Raw genomic sequence first — 17,703 nt, forward strand, 5'->3', positions numbered from 1 at the left:
TTACTAAAAATATTTTCGGGCTATAAGTCCAAAGCCTTGATTTATGGTTTCTATCCCAGTAAGGACACAAGTATTATTTTATTTACATTTGTTTATACATAATCTAATTTAGCTGTTGTTTAGTACCCATAAAGAATTTACTTGTGGGACTAGGTTAATATGTCCCTGAATATTAAACTTCAAATATGAATAATCTAAGACAATATAGCAGAGAACTCACATTCAAAAAAAGCGCTGGTGGCCTAGCGGTAAGAGCGTGCGACTTGCAATCCGGAGGTCGCGGGTTCGAACCCCGGCTCGTACCAATGAGTTTTTCGGAACTTATGTACGAAATATCATTTGATATTTACCAGTCGCTTTTCGGTGAAGGAAAACATCGTGAGGAAACCGGACTAATTCCAATACGGGCCTAGTTTACCCTCTGGGTTGGAAGGTCAGATGGCAGTCGCTTTCGTAAAACTAGTGCCCACGCCTATTACTGGGATTAGTTGCCAAGCGGACCCCAGGCTCCCATGAGCCGTGGCAAAATGCCGGGACAACGCGAGGAAGATGATAATGATAGCAGAGAACTCACCATAGGATAGTTGCCGCCCTGAGGCGAGGGGGATTTGGCGCCAGTGAGCCGCACAGGACTGGAGGAGGGGTGCTTGGAGAGGTGATCCCGAATGCTCTTGTCCGAGGAGTTGTGCCTCTGCTTGGCCCCCACTCCTCCTCCCCCGCCAACACCTTCATCACCTGAAATTATTTACAGATATCATTTAAGTGTCATTCAATAATAATCATACCTCATATCTCATATCCCAAAGGAACTTTATGGTCAAATAATTGAGCTAATCTTTGAAAAGCATTTGAAGTATTTAAACAATTTACTTAAACATAAAGTAGCTAAGGAAAACTCATCTCATGATTATGACATCACTAGATATAATTATCAAGTGGCCTCCTTTTCAGGAGTAATTTATTAGTAGTATAAAAATGGCTCTACAGTAACAAATCAGAAAGAAACAAGCCAATTGAAACCTTGTTGTTAAGAGCGGCCAATTTCTATACAGTGACCAAGAACTATAGCAGCCACCGTAATATATAAATATGACCCTGTTTGTCTGTGTATATCTATACATTTGATTTTTATTCAAGATTGCTGTGCAAAATATTAGATTGAATGTTTTTACTAAAATGTTGGACATTTTAGTCCACTTTTTGGTTGAACAAAAACACTTTACATTAAAGAGAATTATATTCTAAGAAATAAACGTCTAAGAAAATAAAAACCGGCCAAGTGCGAGTCAAACTCGCGCACGGAGGGTTCCGCACCATCAACAAAAAATAGAGCAAAACAAGCAAAAAAACGGTCACCCATCCAAGTACTGACCCCGCCCGACGTTGCTTAACTTCGGTCAAAAATCACGTTCGTTGTATGGGAGCCCCACTTAAATCTTTATTTTATTCTGTTTTTAGTATTTGTTGTTATAGCGGCAACAGAAATACATCATCTGTGAAAATTTCAACTGTTTAGCTATCACAGTTCGTGAGATACAGCCTGGTGAGACGGACGGACGGACGGACGGACAGCAGAGTCTTAGTAATAGGGTCCCGTTGTTACCCTTTGGGTACGGAACCCTAAAAACGTGCCCCAGGCCATAATTGAAAAAAAAAAATTTTGTGGTCACTGAATTGTCAAACGTCAACTTTTGACAATCAGAGTTACCTGTCAAATTGGAAGCACGAAATGGTCTTAGATTTGACGTATCTCACTCAATCAATATATATTTTCTTTACATTCGTCATGCTATTAAAGCAAACCAATTTATTTGAGTTTGTTATATATTAATATCTGTGAGACCGAGCTTTGCTCGGAAAACATATAAAAACTCGAAAATGCGCGTTTTTCCAGAGATAAAACCTAGCTAGATCGATTTTTTGCCCCCAAAAACCCCCATATATCAAATTTCATTGAAATCGTTAGAGCCGTTCCCGAGATCCCCGAAATATATATACATATAAATAAATAAATAAATATACAAGAATTGCTCGTTTAAAGATATTAGATGATGGTACTTTCAGAAATAAAACATTTCGCAGCGCCAATTTGAAATGCAATTATATTGGTAATGTCCTAACATTTCCTAAATAGAAGCAAACTGCTATACATGCATGATAAATCTGTGCTAGGTACAGACCTTTCCGTTTCCTTTTCCTCTCAGGTACAGCTATTGTTGGTGTGGCACCACTTGGCGGGACCAGCGCTATGCCTGGACCTACAGCGGAGCCTCGCATAGCTGCCGTTTTCTCAGGAGTTAGCGCATCAATTTCCTTATCACTATATGATGACCCTGAAAAGTAGAATATCCACATTAAAGCTATGGGTATATTTACATTTTAACACAATTATGGGACATACTTTAGTTAACAGTATCCAAACAACAAAAAAATATTGCTGAAATGTATGACTTGTTTTAGGTAGAAGGTTTCAGAATCAAATTGTCCTTGGTATTATTTTGACCCTTTTAGAGAAACTAAAAGTATTGTGGTTCTTTTTGAGTTTTTGGGACATTCAACAGATATCAAAGTAAATAGAGATGACAGATTTTATAATCATTGGTCTTTACCACAACACTGTGCAAACCTGTTTTAGTGTGAATATTTTTTGTCTCTTAATTGGACATAAACATTGTGCTATTTACTCTTATTATGGCAATTTTGGACATCTAGTCATAAAGTAACTCCATAAACAGATAACAGAAAGTGGTTAGGTGGCAGAACTCACTTTTTGACAAGGAGCTCAGTAGGCCGACGTGGTTAATGATAGCTCCACTTTTATAGTCATGCATTTTGGCACACGGCAGTCTTGGATCTCGGAAGGAAATACAACACTTTCTCGCTTTCTGTCCGGCATTATATACAGCAATGCGACGTCACAGTCCTTCTTTCGATCGCACTTTTCCACATTTATTTATTTCATCCCTCATAAGTTCGCGACTAAAGGTTGCACACTGATGAACGGGCCGGCATATCGTAAACACTGGGGGCACTGTCACGTCACCACTTTTCACTGCACGAAGCACTAAATCACAATTTACCTGTGCTCATATTGGAGTCCTGATTGTGTAGTGGCTGCCCCGTGTTGACAGTGGTTTGTGGTGCCATTTGAATTTGTGCCCCAGCTGACATCTGTAAAGAAAGATGGCGTCTTTACATATGAATCGCCCAGTTAACTTCATTTACACTCACGTACACAAAATTTCGACTAACTGCACACTAAAATGTATACTCACTAATTAAATGTTAAAAAATACACCCATTTTAATGGTTTTTTATACATATTTTCACTTTATTTATCGGAATAACCTAACTAGTTTGACAAGTCGTCGTAAACTCCAGTCGCGACAATCCAACGGAACGGACGGATACGCATCCGCGGGGTGAGGCGAGGGGGTGCGGACCGTCACGAAGTTTGCTTCGGTAATAATAATAACGACGGGCGAGGCGCCATTTTACAAGGATACAAGGCCAAAAGAATTGTTACCCCACTAAAAAATAATATTTGCCTGAGCATTGATCACGACAATAAGCACAACCGTAGAGCGCTAAGGATTTCGCAAGCTATTTAACGCGACGCGAAACAACGTTTTGCTCGTAGAAAACTAAGCGGCGAGGCGGCAGGTCAACAGCCCGCGAATCCCGCGATTGCGATCGGTGCTAGCTGTTGACCAATGTGAATTTTGCACAAATTAGAGAAGGGTCAGTGGGTAAAGTGTATGCAAACCATATTTGTTTTTTTTTTTTCTTTAAGATGGTGGAATGAAAGTTAGTTTAAAATGACTCTTTATATTGGTTTTAGATGGTACGGAAATAAATTGACTGATTATTCCCATAGAGGTGGCTGAGGCGGGTAGCGGGCGGCATGCCACCGACCTGCGGCGAACGAGAACGTGATATCGGCGCTCGTGCCCCACAACAAACTGCTTACTGGACGTGTTACGTAGGTACGCGTCGGCGGTGCCGCGGCCGCGCTGAACATATAAACATAGGTATGTGTACTTACAACTGAATATATAGGTAGGTATATGAATCAAGCATCGCGCGCGATAAACTTGTGTAGGTACCTACAACGAGCTGGCAAGGCAACACTGAATATTTTATATTCAATCTTGGACATGACTTGCTTAGTAGCAGTTTGCGGTGCGATGTACTCGTAGAGCTGTCCTTTCAAAGCCTAATTATTTTCTTTTTATACTTACACCATTGACATATTAATATCAGACGTTTCTACTATAGTTTACTGTTTTATAGAAAGATATAGGGATCTAGGAATTCATCTTGGAACAGAACCTTACATTGTATGTATTTTAAGTGTTCAGCCACAGTAAACGATGCGTTTTGGTTACCCAATGCGGTCCAATTAGGTGTAGGGTAGGTACGTATGTTAATTTTACAGTGTATTCTCGTGACACCTACAATACCTACATTGGGAACATAATATGAATGCATGAAATAAAGCAGGCATCTACTTACTCGTAGTTTACGTCCACTCCTTTGTTAACGGTGTGTGAATAAAATTGTATTTTGTACAATTAATTCTGCCCTAGTAGCACGGTCGCATTTTTATCATTTATCACCATGCCTGTCACGTTCTAACAAGTAAGTAAGTGCGAAAGTGACGGGCATAATGATAGTGGATAAAAATGGATCCGTGCTGAGCCCGCTGGACCGATTTAAATTAAGGATTGTTGAATTTGGTATGAAAATAGCTTTGAGTCCCAAGGAAGGACATAGGTTATCTGGGGGCACGGTAGTGCCCCCGCCAAGACGAGCAAAGCGAAGCGCAAGGGCACTACCTACTTTTTCTCGAAGAGCTTCGTCGTTTTTTTTAACCCTCATAACTTGGGTTTGCATTATACCAGATAAACAAAATTCTCGGGATATGATGTCAATAGTGGACTTATTAAACATAAAAAAATTCAATTGCATAGCTCTTATACTTTAGATTTTATTCATATCTAAAAAAACCCCGATTTCGTCACTGACTCACTCACTCACTCACTGTTGATCATCAAAACCTCTAGGGTACTTCCTGAAGTCCTAGGAAGCTGAAATTTGGTATGTAAGATAGTATTAGTACACAAACAACAAAAAAATACAAAAATTGAAATGGTTTGCCCCTAAGGGGGGAAAAGGGGGGGGGGGGGAATTTTGTATGGGAAATCAATAACCGCTGAACCGATTTAGTTGAAATTTGGTATGTAGATAGTTTTTGTAATGGGGAATGGCATAGAATAGTTTTCAACCCCAAAATCACCCGTAAGGGTGAAAAGGGGGTGGAAAATGGCGTTAGGGAAAAAAGAGGATTGAAGTTTGTATGGGGAATCAGTAAAAAGCAGATTGTATAAAAGATGCCCCCAGGTACGTATTTCAGGATTTTTAATAGTAGGTACTTAAATCACACGCGTAACCCTTTAAATTAGGGGATGGAAGCAACTTACAAAAAGAAGTGAAATCCCACCAAAAACATTTTCTCATGTAAAATGTTGCCAAGACGAAACCATAAGGCTCGCACTGACAAAAAGTTATCAGATCTCTTGTAGAGCCAAGCTTCTAACTCTACAAGCCCTAACTTCACAAACTCTACACCTTAGTCAAAATATGTGGCTTGGCCACTTGACACCATTTGTTCCATTTCCAAACAACCAGATAACAATAATTCATTAGGCAGATATACCACTCAAATCGAAACTTAACTCCCGTATGTACCGATTACCATGAATTAAATAAAGCAGAAAAATGGGAGAGTTAAAAATCTAAAATACCTCTCAAACAAGTCACAAATCAACCAATGATTAGCCGGCGCATTGCTTATTGTGTCGCGTCTATTTTTAGCTTACCCACCTAGCATCCGACGAATGGAAAGTTAGCAAGTTGGCAAACTACAGACGCTAACATAACAGGTAGATATGTATTCAAGTACATATTATATTATATTTACAGTGAATCATGGATCGATGCGAGCGTTATGTTAGCAACATTGCGTGATTGTGCTGTGCACGTTTATGGTAGAAAAAACTTTTGATAAATTGCAATTATAATAACTGCACGGGGCGTGCAGTGCACGAAGATTTTATGTTTACAAAGGAAACCACGATTCCTTTGTAAACATAAAATCTGCGTGCGATCCTCACGATTACAAAGGAAACTGTGCAATCTGGACATGCGACACCGGTAGCGTGTCAAGCCAAGTTTAAAAGAAGAAACTGGAGACGCAGCGGCAGTGAACCATCCGGAACAACAAACAAACCTAAACAACCACGCCTTCTGCTGCAAAACGGGTGGTTTAATAGCACGTCGCCACAACGATATTAGAAATCTGTTTTGTGAACGCCTGTAAAAAGCGTCACGCAACTTTCCTCCCCTAGTCACATCCGTCGTGAAGCCATCGCTCACCGTTGGGACAGATCCCTTAGTGTAGTAATGGGCTGGCTAAGATCCAAAATTATGATTTCGATAATCCGAGCCACCAGCATGTGTATCCGTGGGACACGGCACAAATTTTTGATAAATAAAAACCTAAACATATAAAATTGTATAGAACCCCAAACTGCTTAATCGGTTATTAAGATACAAACATATAAAAATCGGGATTCTTCTCACTGACTGACTGACCTAACATCAAAACCCTAACCCACTTCCAGATGACCTAGCAAGTTGAAATTTGGCATCCAGCTAGGTAATTGTGTGGTTACGAACCTAAGAACAAGAAACAGTTACTTTTTACAATCATCAATAGATTATTTCGTACAGTCAACGCCTGGATCTAGTAAGAAGGATCCCAGTGATCCCACCAAAAACATTTTCATGTCAAACGTTGCCAAGACTAGACCATATGCCTCGCAATGTCAAAAAGTTTTCAGATCTCACGTAGAACCAAGCTTCTAACTCTACACGCTCGCCATAACCTTAACAACCCCTAACTTTACAAATACACCTCATTCAAAATATGTGGCTTGACCGTTTCGCTACTATCAAATGGGCGTTAGGTGAAAAACTTATTCATTGTTTATAAAGTCGACAAGTTCAAAATGATGACAAAATAGAGATAACTCCTAAAAATACGTGTGGTATCTCATTGGATTCGGAATGATGTAATTATAGAAAAATGTATTCTAAGCGTTTATTAGCCCCAGATATATATAGTATATTTACATACTTATATCAAAATAAGTGCCAAGTTTCTTTGCTGTCATTATCATTTTCCGGGGCTACCTCTCCTTCTAAATTAGGTAAGGACATAACGCGCACTCGCATCCACAGTGCCGTCCTCCCATCGGTTCAAAGCCAACAATGACAATCCTAACAATTGCGCAGTAAGCTATCAAAGAAACGGCACGATTGTCATTTGTCCTCTTTTAATTGAATACAGGGAAACTCTTTGTCGGTAACTACTACACAAGTACACACTGCTTGGTGCCTACTGTCGGTGTTGATACTTGCAGGTACAGGAAGGTGTCTTGTCTTTATACTTTGTAATGTAAGCAAATCGCTAAACACAATTCGTAGTTTTCGTGTTTAGTGAGTAAGTAAAAACTTTAGCGTTTGTAAAATAAAAAAGACAACGGTAGTATAATTACGTTTCCTTCTTCAATGTAGGTTTCCTACCACGTTGAATGAAAGTAGTAATAGTCTATATAGTGACAATGAGGCGTATCTATTATAATAAATTAATAATTCGCGATTACATTAATCCCAAGAGCGTAAAACCGTTGGGTACGAACTATATTGGTTGATAGAGGTATGTATATGTATGCGGACTTATTGCGTCGCATGAAACTTGGTTTAGGTTCGAAGGACAATCAATACTCAGTCACATCTCCGTCCCGCATTCGTTGGAAGCGCAGTTCCGCGGACGCCCAAAATCCCCTCTTCCGGCGCGGTGTGCAGCCGGTTGCCGCGTGCTGTTTAACCTAATTTTCTAGTACGAGGGGTGCAGGGCGAGAGGTGAGGGGGAGGGCTCAGCGCAACTTCAGCCGCAAGTGTGCAGCGCCGACGAGGCGCCACGAGATTCGAACCCCTAGCTTGCAATATTGATTATTCCTAGTGGCGACGCCTTTTTCATACAACTCATGTTTAGCCTATCGAAAACAATATTGAGGTGTGCGAAGTTCTTTATAATAAACAACACGTGTCCGGGATACAATACAACTAATACAAGCGAGCGGCTTTATGATATCTAAGTTTCTTTCGGCCCTATCGGGTAATATCGATGTACTAATACTAAAGTGTGTCGTAGGTACCTAAGGCACCCACGTATGAGTACCTAATATACACACAAAAAAAATCGCATCCTTTCGATAAAGACCAAAACACAATACCTATATGTATTTACTATTTAATAAATAGTATTTATTTATAGAATTTGGATTTGCATAGGGTTACTAAATGGGCGAATGCCTAATTTCTTTAAAAAATATTTGTGTTGAAGTGCTACATATTTACACATTAAATATATTTTTGGTTATTTGGTAGGTCTAAAGAATTCGTCGAAAACGTAACCAAAGAAATTAGGGGATTCATGTTCCTTCCTAGTCATTTTATTCTGAGGAATGTTTAGAGATTCGAATCGATCTGGCAAAACAAAGAAACTCTCTCAAACAGTAAAACAAAATTAGCTCTCAATGAATGTGAGTAGAGTAAAATATATATGAGTCTGACGTACCCGTATCTGTATACACAGTTATAGCGCTATGAAAAGATAACAACATCAGGTAAACGAAATAAGTAGTAATAAAATAATATTAAGAGCGTGTATCGCGGGCATGCGCAACGATCCATTCACAACGTGACTGACGTGTCGCGCCGCGCCGGCATGACACCGCTCACATTCCTAGCGACACTTCAAAAACAACCCATGGTTTATTTAATGAGAATATGATATTCGAAGTTATGGTGGTTTGTCATAGGGTGGTTGCCAGCACCGCGCCGGCAGCCGCAGTGGGTCAGGCTGGCGCGGCAGGCGGTTCGGGCGGACCTTGCAATGTCGCGGCGGCGTGACGCTCAGCTGACTGGCCGCCCGCCGCCGTCGCGCCACCCGCGTTCATTGCCTCCGCGGCGGCCGATATGAACGGTCGTCCCGCATGTCGCTGCTAACATCTTTTCTACTCTACTAAATACGAACGTTGAAAATTAAACGAATGTGTATTGTGATTATAGATCGATGGTATAAGTGAGTGCGCAGATAAATATAAATTTAGTTGGAGTGTAGTGACGACCGGTGCGAAAGGTCGGGCTGTGTAAAAATAACTGCGGAACTGGGCGGTGGAATGAGGTTTGACGGCACATTGTAGTCGAGGCGGGGCGAGACCGTGTGCGCCATATTATAATTTCCCTTAGCATCGAATGTGCAAACCGACTGACAACACTGCGCTTTGCTACTTCTCTTTCTCTCAATGCGCAATAAGCATGTTCGCGAGCGACAAGTCGTCTTCCTCGTCTCAACTCATCATCGGCCTTATTATGTATGCGATCGTCTTGGTTCGGTCTGAAACTGCACGCTGCTTAGTAACAGTGGATTGTTTAGTGATGTATAATGAAAGTTGATTGGATAGTAATGTTATTACTCAACTTGCATTTTATGGTAATGTTATCATTCAATGATGTACTTAATACCTATTTAATTTTGGATTTTGCTGCTAGGTGAACGAAGTTTTCTTACAAAGTTTAGAAAGGACTTGGAAATTTTGGGTCATAAATTGTATTTTATTAACGCCTAAGCCTTTAGTAAAAATTTAATACCTACCTTGATCTTATGTTGTTATGTTCAGTGATCGGAATTGGTAGTGCCATTTCACGGGACTTCGGTGTGTAAGCTTAGTATGGATATACCTTTTCACCCCGAGTTTTCATATTACCTACTTCAATAGGGATGATGACACATGTTGAATTTTATAACAAAATCTTATAGCAAATGAGCAATTTATCATAATAATGTGGATATTAAAATAAAATACGGAAATGTTACAAAAATACAGGACCAGAAAGTTTCAAAATTTAAGTTTTTTTTAACTTCCATAAACGATAAAAGTAAGGGTACCATTCGATTCCTTACATTTTATCCAAAAAAATATTGTACAGCAACTATATACATAAACGCAATATTTCACGGACAAAAACGCAATTTTCTTGTTTTGTCCATACTTCAAGATGGGATCTCAATGACCTTGACGTCACGTTCACTTATCCTTTTGTGAGGGGCGTTTCGCGAGTGAAGTGCGACTGTCGGACTTTGACTATAATTTCTGACCTTTGTGTTGCTTTAATGCAATGGGTCCCATATAGACAAATGATCCTAAAAACAAAGCCGATCGATTGATACCATAAATGAACATTAGTCCTGTAGCCTATTAAAGACATACCAAGAAAAAAAGCGCCCGTGTAACTCGCTATGGACACAAATTAGCGGCAGTGCCACGTAGTCTAGCCAAAACGGCTAAATCTATACATGTTATGGGCCCCGCTGTGTATAATAACCTACCAGCATCCATAACTGATGCGCCTAGTCTGGTAAGTTTCAAGGCTAAACTCAAAAATTGGCTTATTGGGCGGCCGTTTTATAGTGTCGAGGAATATTTGACCTGTAAATATTTATAAGTGGTTAAATGAATATGAAATAATGTTAATAATTAAATAATATAAATAATAATGCCAGTAAATAATGTTGCAATAATTGACTTGTAAATTTAATTTAATTATGTTTCTCAAATGTTTGAATATGAAAATTGTGTATTTATCTACCTACAATGTAGATTAGTCATGTAAGCCTGACCTGTAATTTATATTATTAATAAAATATGAGTATGAGTATGAGTATGAGTATTTTCGTGAAAAAATAAGTCTTGGAATCCCGAGTCTTATCCATGTTAAGTACAATGTTTGAGGCCATTGACCCCAAATGGCACTACCTATTCCGATCATTGTGTTAATTGATCGAATGGACCAGGATCACAAATGCCACCTGCTCAATTTCTTACTGATCGAGACACGTACGTAATCAGCAGAAGTTAGTCTGGTGAAGGAGTTAAAATGATCTGCATTCGCTCTGTGACTGTGACATGCACAGTGCACACGTGCTCTTTTAAGGCTTTGATTCGTCACACAGGCGCGGCGTGAGCGGGACGCAGCCTTTAACATTAGGTTGTGCTCAGATAATTTTGAACACCTCGCCTCGCCCGTTAAATGATTTTTGTTGCTAGCTGTAACTGTAACCGACCGATAAAATGTCTGTTCGTCTCGTTATGATGTAATGTAAGAGAATACAAAAACTCACATTCAGAGCAGACTTTTTCGGAATTAGTCCACAGCACCTTATCTAATTACAGTAGGTATACGGCACGTGATTTCTTGCCAAATTACTTTCGCCAGTCCACGTACGATTGTGTAGGTAAGGGGCCTATTTAGGTTGTGCGTAGTGTAATAGATAAGTGCGATGCCGATTCCGCGCCGCGACTCGCGCCCGCGCCGTGTCACTGACCCCGCCCCGCTCACGATCCTAACTTGCCGCGCATTCCTGTTGTTTACCGAGCCAAACGCTCAGACCAACTCGTATGTTTGTGACCTCGAGATCCGTAACAGTTACGCGTGATAAGAGAGCGAACTTATACTGGTTAGTCAGCATTTGAATCGGCGACATAAGCGATTGGATTAACACCTGTTATTCAGAAACCGACCGCTACGCACACGTATAAATCTGACCTAAGATCGCGTATATTTGTTGCGAGTCTCTGGGTCAAGTTAGAGTAGGAGCAAGCCAAGCTCTAGGTACGCAGAGACAAACAGTTTTGTAATAGGCAGCTTACGATCTGAACAGGCCAAACAACCGGCGTTCCGACCAAACCGTTCGCATCATCATAATCACTCTGAGCTACCGCATTTAATAGTAAGTTGCTGTAGGTATTTCACAATCGCATAGCATGATAGTATAGCATACGATAAAATTTGTCGTCAGTAGTAGGTACCGATAGCACCTACGTACTTTGGCAATAGAGCAAAAACTGCGAGAGTAGACTTCGGTACCTATGTTACAATAATTACACTAGCTCTAGCACTAACTAGAATAGAATCGAATGTATGCAATTACACTTGACTGAGACCGATGACAACATTTACCCATTATTTTATCATGATTTGCTAATTACTCTATATTCTGAAGTAGAATATTCAGAATTCCGGAACACGGATTTTGTGACCCGATTTCATTAAATACACTTGAGTAATGACTAATGAGCCATTGTAGGTTCCTTTTTTTCTCTCTCGCCTACTAAAATTTCGATCTTAATAATTTTATAAATAAATTAACTTCGTACTACGATTTAGGGCCACCCCACATCTGGCGTCTTTCGGGCGTCGGCGTCGGTCAGCGAGCTCTATGGAAAATGACGTCGCTGCGCAGTTGCGTCGACGTTGCGTCGAGCAGGGCCATAGAGTTGTAGACGCCGACGAGACGCCGACGCTCGAAAGACGCTAGATGTGGGGTGGCCCTTAGATATTTACCAATACTATGCATCAATTTACTAAAACACATACTCACTGTACGGAATAAAAGATATCAACGAGTTTCTAACCTACCCAACAGGCATACACTTCGTTTCTAGCGAGATTTTGATTTTCAATAGATATTAGATAAGATCTGATAACCTACCTTGTTCACGAGTACTTTTTCTAATTAGTATTGTAGTATTATAAGTATGTATACAATAATAATATAATTAGCTTTCTTAATCACATACCGTAATATTAGGTATGGTATCGTAGTACTCGACTATAAAAGCTCTACATTTTGTCAAGATTGTATAAAAATATACTATTACCCTCAATTTTGTTACACTTTTTATCTACATATACATATAATTAAGACCATTAAATGTTCTAAATTAATCAAATTTTAGTTCAAATACATGATATCAATAAAATCCAACGTTTGAACCGCATATTTAAGCTATCATATCATTATCAACTATGTACCACGTACATCATTATTCATTAAACATTCTCGAGCTCACCGATAGCTAGGTGCCGATATCGATCGATCATGTAACTCGTCGGTTATTTACACGTAGGGAAGTATTTAGGTATACGTAAGTTAAATAACTACAAATTTGGCAGCAAAGGCGTGTAAAAGTAGAAAAGTTTTTAATGATTGGCGAATGACGGCATATAAATTTGTATTGTTTTCATACCAAAGTCACTTTATCAGTTGTGGATAAAGAGCATTATATTTGACTGAGATATTGAGACCGTATTTTATGTTAATTTTGTTTGCTAATTATCATTGATATAGAATAAAGAACTGGATACCCAATCAGCCGCAAAAAATGGCCCCACAAAAGTAACGTTGAAACAGATCACGCGTTACTTTTTCGTTTAGTCTTGTTTGAAACGCTCAAATGTGAAGTTGTCAACAATTACGAAATGTGCCGTTAAAATATGTAAAAATAACAATGATAAAACAAGGAAAAAGGATGGAATGTATTTCTTTCGGTTAGTTCTTTGGATAGCATTACATAATTTATGTAAACTGGTGGTAATTTTATGGTTTTGAATAAATTAATTTGTTAGTACCAAAGAAGGGATGTCAAGGAACAAAAATCTAATGAGTCGATGTGAGGTCAATATTTATTTTTATTTTTATATGAAATTCGTAAGGAATAATATTATGTTTAAATTCAAAATTTCCAAGAAAACCTATGCGACGTGCAAAGTGGACTGCTATTTAATTATAGCAAGAGATAGGGTTGATGCAGTTTTAAACAAAGCAAAACGGCACTTGTGTGATCGGCCCATTTCCCTGTTTCCGACAACCAATAAGGGCTTATATCGACTAACTGTAAATGCTAAACCTGTCTGAACACAGTGACAACCACAGGATTTTTTTGGGTTATTTCCACCAACTCGCTTTGGTGGTAACTAGTGGGAATTATTTTTCCCAGTAGTTACCAGTGGTAAAAGGTGGGAAAAAAAATCCTAGTAGTTACCACTGATATCAACTTGGTGGTAACTAGTGGGAACAACCCGATTTTTTTTATAAAGTATGGACTTTATAAAAAAAAATCCAATCAGTACCTAAATGTCCCCGTGCACCCGTGCGATGAGTAAATGTAGATCTAAAATACACAGTTATTTTATTTAATAAGTTGAATTTATTTCAAGGAAATTAGTATTTAAAGACGTATACTTATTAAAAATTTAATTTGTTTGAATTTGAACCACGAATTAATTTTATTTAAACTCCCGATTAAATTAAATTTGTTTTATTTATTACTTCAATTGGTTTTTCTGTACAGTAATACCTATTCAAGTGTACCAAAGTGACTCCATTCGTTCATTATTCTCGTTTGACGTTGCTTGACGTAAATACGTTACGTTTAGTGCCATCGGACTAAATTTTTTAAACAGTGTTGGTACTTATGTATGCAAATGTGACACTTAATGCTTACGACATTAAGCTCTTTTCTGTACGAAACATTTATCTTGACTCAAAATTTACGTAAGCGTTTTTATCATCAATGCAAATGGTGCGAAACGTCATTGGGATCCACATTTCTTGACGTTTTTGTTCTGCTTTGTGTGTCTATTTCTTTTATATTAAGTCAGTGCTAATTATACTTTTATAGTAGTTTATGCAACAGTGATATAATAAGGGTTCTTAAAATTCAAGGGTCGAAGTTACAAAACGAGACGTAGTCGAGTTTTGTAAAAAAAGACCCGAGAATTTTAAGAACCAATTATGAGCTGTTGCATACATTACTTTTTCTACTCCAGCACTTAAATGTGTCAATTAAATGACTGACAGTGATATCTAAAGCAATGTCATTTGAATGCTTTGTCTATAGGCTCATATGAGTATAATACAACTGCTTTATTTTTTTTAAAGATACAAGTTCCGATCATCTTGATTGAAAGAGGTATGTTTTCATTTACAATAATAACTCTTTTTTTTTTAAATAATAACTCAATTTTTTTTAAATAATAACTCTTTTTTTTTAATAATAACTTTTTTTTTTTTTTTTTTTTTTTTTTTTTTTTTTTTTTTTTTTTTTTTTTTGGCTGCAGCTGTCATAGAAAAAGTAATGTATGCAACAGCTCATAATTGGTTCTTAAAATTCTCGGGTCTTTTTTTACAAAACTCGACTACGTCTCGTTTTGTAACTTCGACCCTTGAATTTTAAGAACCCTTATTATATCACTGTTGCATAAACTACTAATACAATATAGTCAGATTATACATTGTAACTTCGACCCTTGAATTTTAAGAACCCTTATTATATCACTGTTGCATAAACTACTATTTTCTATGACAGCAGCAAAAAAAAAAAAAAAGTTATTATTAAAAAAAAGAGTTATTATTAAAAAACAAGAGTTATTATTTAAAAAAAATTGAGTTATTATTTAAAAAAAAAAAAAAGAGTTATTATTGTAAATGAAAACATACCTCTTTCAATCAAGATGATCGGAACTTGTATCTTTAAAAAAAATAAAGCAGTTGTATTATACTCATAAGATGACTGCTAGCAGTCATCTTATGAGCCTATAGACAAATCATTCAAATGACATTGCTTTAGATATCACTGTCAGTCATTTAATTGACACATTTAAGTGCTGGAGTAGAAAAACGTATATTACGTTCTCGATAGCTTATAATTATGTCAGTTTTGACACTGTCAGTGACTCATGGACAGTGGTAGTCATGGTACGGGCTCTGTATTACCTGAGGCGTACACCTAATTCAATATCGAGCGCGATATGGAAGTTATGGAACCTATCGCGGCCACAAATAGGTACCTACGTACGGTACAATAATTAATGTTATTCGGTACGCGCTATTTATATGCTATTTATACTGGCTGTTGTAACGGAGCTCACGGCGATAAACTCGACTAAATGGAATAAGTTATAACTTGATTTATAAATATTATTGCTAGAAAGTAGCGGTCACGATAACATCGGCAACCATCGTGCCTAATCGGAGCAACATAATAAATGAATACGAGGGTGAATCGATACCGATATCGACTACGTTACAGAATAAATAATAGTACTAAGTACAGAAGACTCACTCTCTAACAAAACGCGTCTGTTACGATCAGCACAGATATGGCAGCTAAGTGGTGACAGCGCCACGCGCGGCTTATGGCTTTCCCCAAAATTGGGGTCGAACGGATGTACTTTTAGCTACCTGTAGCAAAGCGACGAAATCGCGGAGTGAGACACGCCTGACTACGTACGGGTGTTTGCTGACAAAAGTATAATCGACATCAAGGTGAGCGGAGCTATAGAGGTGGTCTTTAAATGATAAATGCACGATATCACGACATTTGATACGTCCACGCGTCGAATTTTGACGAATATTTCCTACGTAACAATAAAGTCACGTCAGCTAATGACATGTAACGGATTATGGCTCATTTTTGTGCAAATTTTCATGGGACTGTTTCGTTCCCTCAATGTCCTCATATAGAGATGATAGACATTGTCACATGCTGGGTTCGACGAGTAAGCTACTACGACGAGTTTCCCGCTCCATTATAATTTTCTCTATTAAAACAAGTTTGTAAAATAAAATACATATGTAAAATATTAACAAACCAGCTCTATGTTATGTTTATGTAGACTTATTTTATGTCCACAGTCTAATATCTAGTCAACTATCTGCATGATAGATCAAAAGAAGGTAAGTAGACTAAGTACACATGGAGTGCATAATCCTTTATTATCGCATTTTCACGGAAACGTTTCGTACGTACAAAAAGTACTGACATTGACTGAAGTGGCAAGAAATTACGATGGTAAATTATTATGCACTACATCTGTAGGGTGCCTAATTGTCTATATGTTGGGTGCCTAAATGATATAATGAACTGACTAATAAACTTAGAATTTTTTTCGTCTTTGACCTCCATAAAATAAGAGGGAAGGGGGCCAAAAATTGCAGACGCAAAACAGGTCGGAAACCCTTGCTCTACATTTTTTTTGCTAGAGCTTACTGTAGAACAGAACACTGCAAATTTTTGTAGTATGTATTTCTTAATACATTGCTTAATACTTCATCATCATCTTCCTCGCGTTATCCCGACATTTTGCCACGGCTGATGGGAGCCTGGGATCCGCTTGGCAACTAATCCCAGGAATTGACTTGGGCACTAGTTTTTACGAAAGCGATTGCCCTTTGACCTTCCAACCCAGAGGGAAGGGGTAAACTAGGCCCTTATTGGGATTAGTCTGGTTTCCTCACAATGTTTTCCTTTACCGAAAAGCGACTGGTGAATATCAAATGATATTTCATACACAAGTTCTGAAAAACTCATTGGTACGAGCCGGGGTTTGAACCCTCGACCTCCGGATTGCAAGTCGCACTCTCTTACCGCTAGGTCACCAGCGTTTCATATTTAGTTAATTTCAAAGACAAGCTCGATGTCAGACATGTTATGATATGTACTATGTAGCACAGCTACAGCGACATCAACCCTCTGATATATTTAGCAACGTACCTAACAAATCAAAGGTATTTTTAAATAGATATAAAATTTAGCCCACAGATGGGCTGTAGATATGTAAATAGATAACTCACCGCCTTGTAATCGGGGGCCCGCTGGGTTTCTATCTCCCCTGCGCTGACCTGCAAACACGCGTCACTGCGCTCAGTCCACGCTTGCAAAAGGC

General features: G+C 38.5%; 1 protein-coding gene across 11 annotated transcripts in view; it reads right to left on the reverse strand.

Annotated features, from left to right (window-relative positions):
* Positions 1–17,703, reverse strand: part of LOC134648749 (serine/threonine-protein kinase tousled-like 2) — a 56,747-nt gene that overhangs the window by 15,352 nt on the left and 23,692 nt on the right. For 6 of the 11 annotated variants that reach the window (XM_063503262.1, XM_063503264.1, XM_063503263.1 and 3 more), the window contains 4 exons: positions 17,612–17,659; positions 3,081–3,171; positions 2,181–2,333; positions 575–735 (listed from right to left, as the gene is read on the reverse strand). In XM_063503262.1, the coding sequence (XP_063359332.1) occupies positions 575–735; positions 2,181–2,333; positions 3,081–3,171; positions 17,612–17,659 (453 nt within the window). Of the gene's footprint in view, positions 1–574; positions 736–2,180; positions 2,334–2,767; positions 3,172–3,275; positions 3,610–17,611; positions 17,660–17,703 lie in introns of those variants that run through there. The other 5 variants (XM_063503260.1, XM_063503261.1, XM_063503265.1 and 2 more) reach the window with 4 other exon arrangements.

The sequence above is a fragment of the Cydia amplana genome, chromosome 6 (genome assembly GCF_948474715.1).
Source record: "Cydia amplana chromosome 6, ilCydAmpl1.1, whole genome shotgun sequence".
Classification (NCBI taxonomy): Eukaryota; Metazoa; Arthropoda; class Insecta; order Lepidoptera; family Tortricidae; genus Cydia; species Cydia amplana.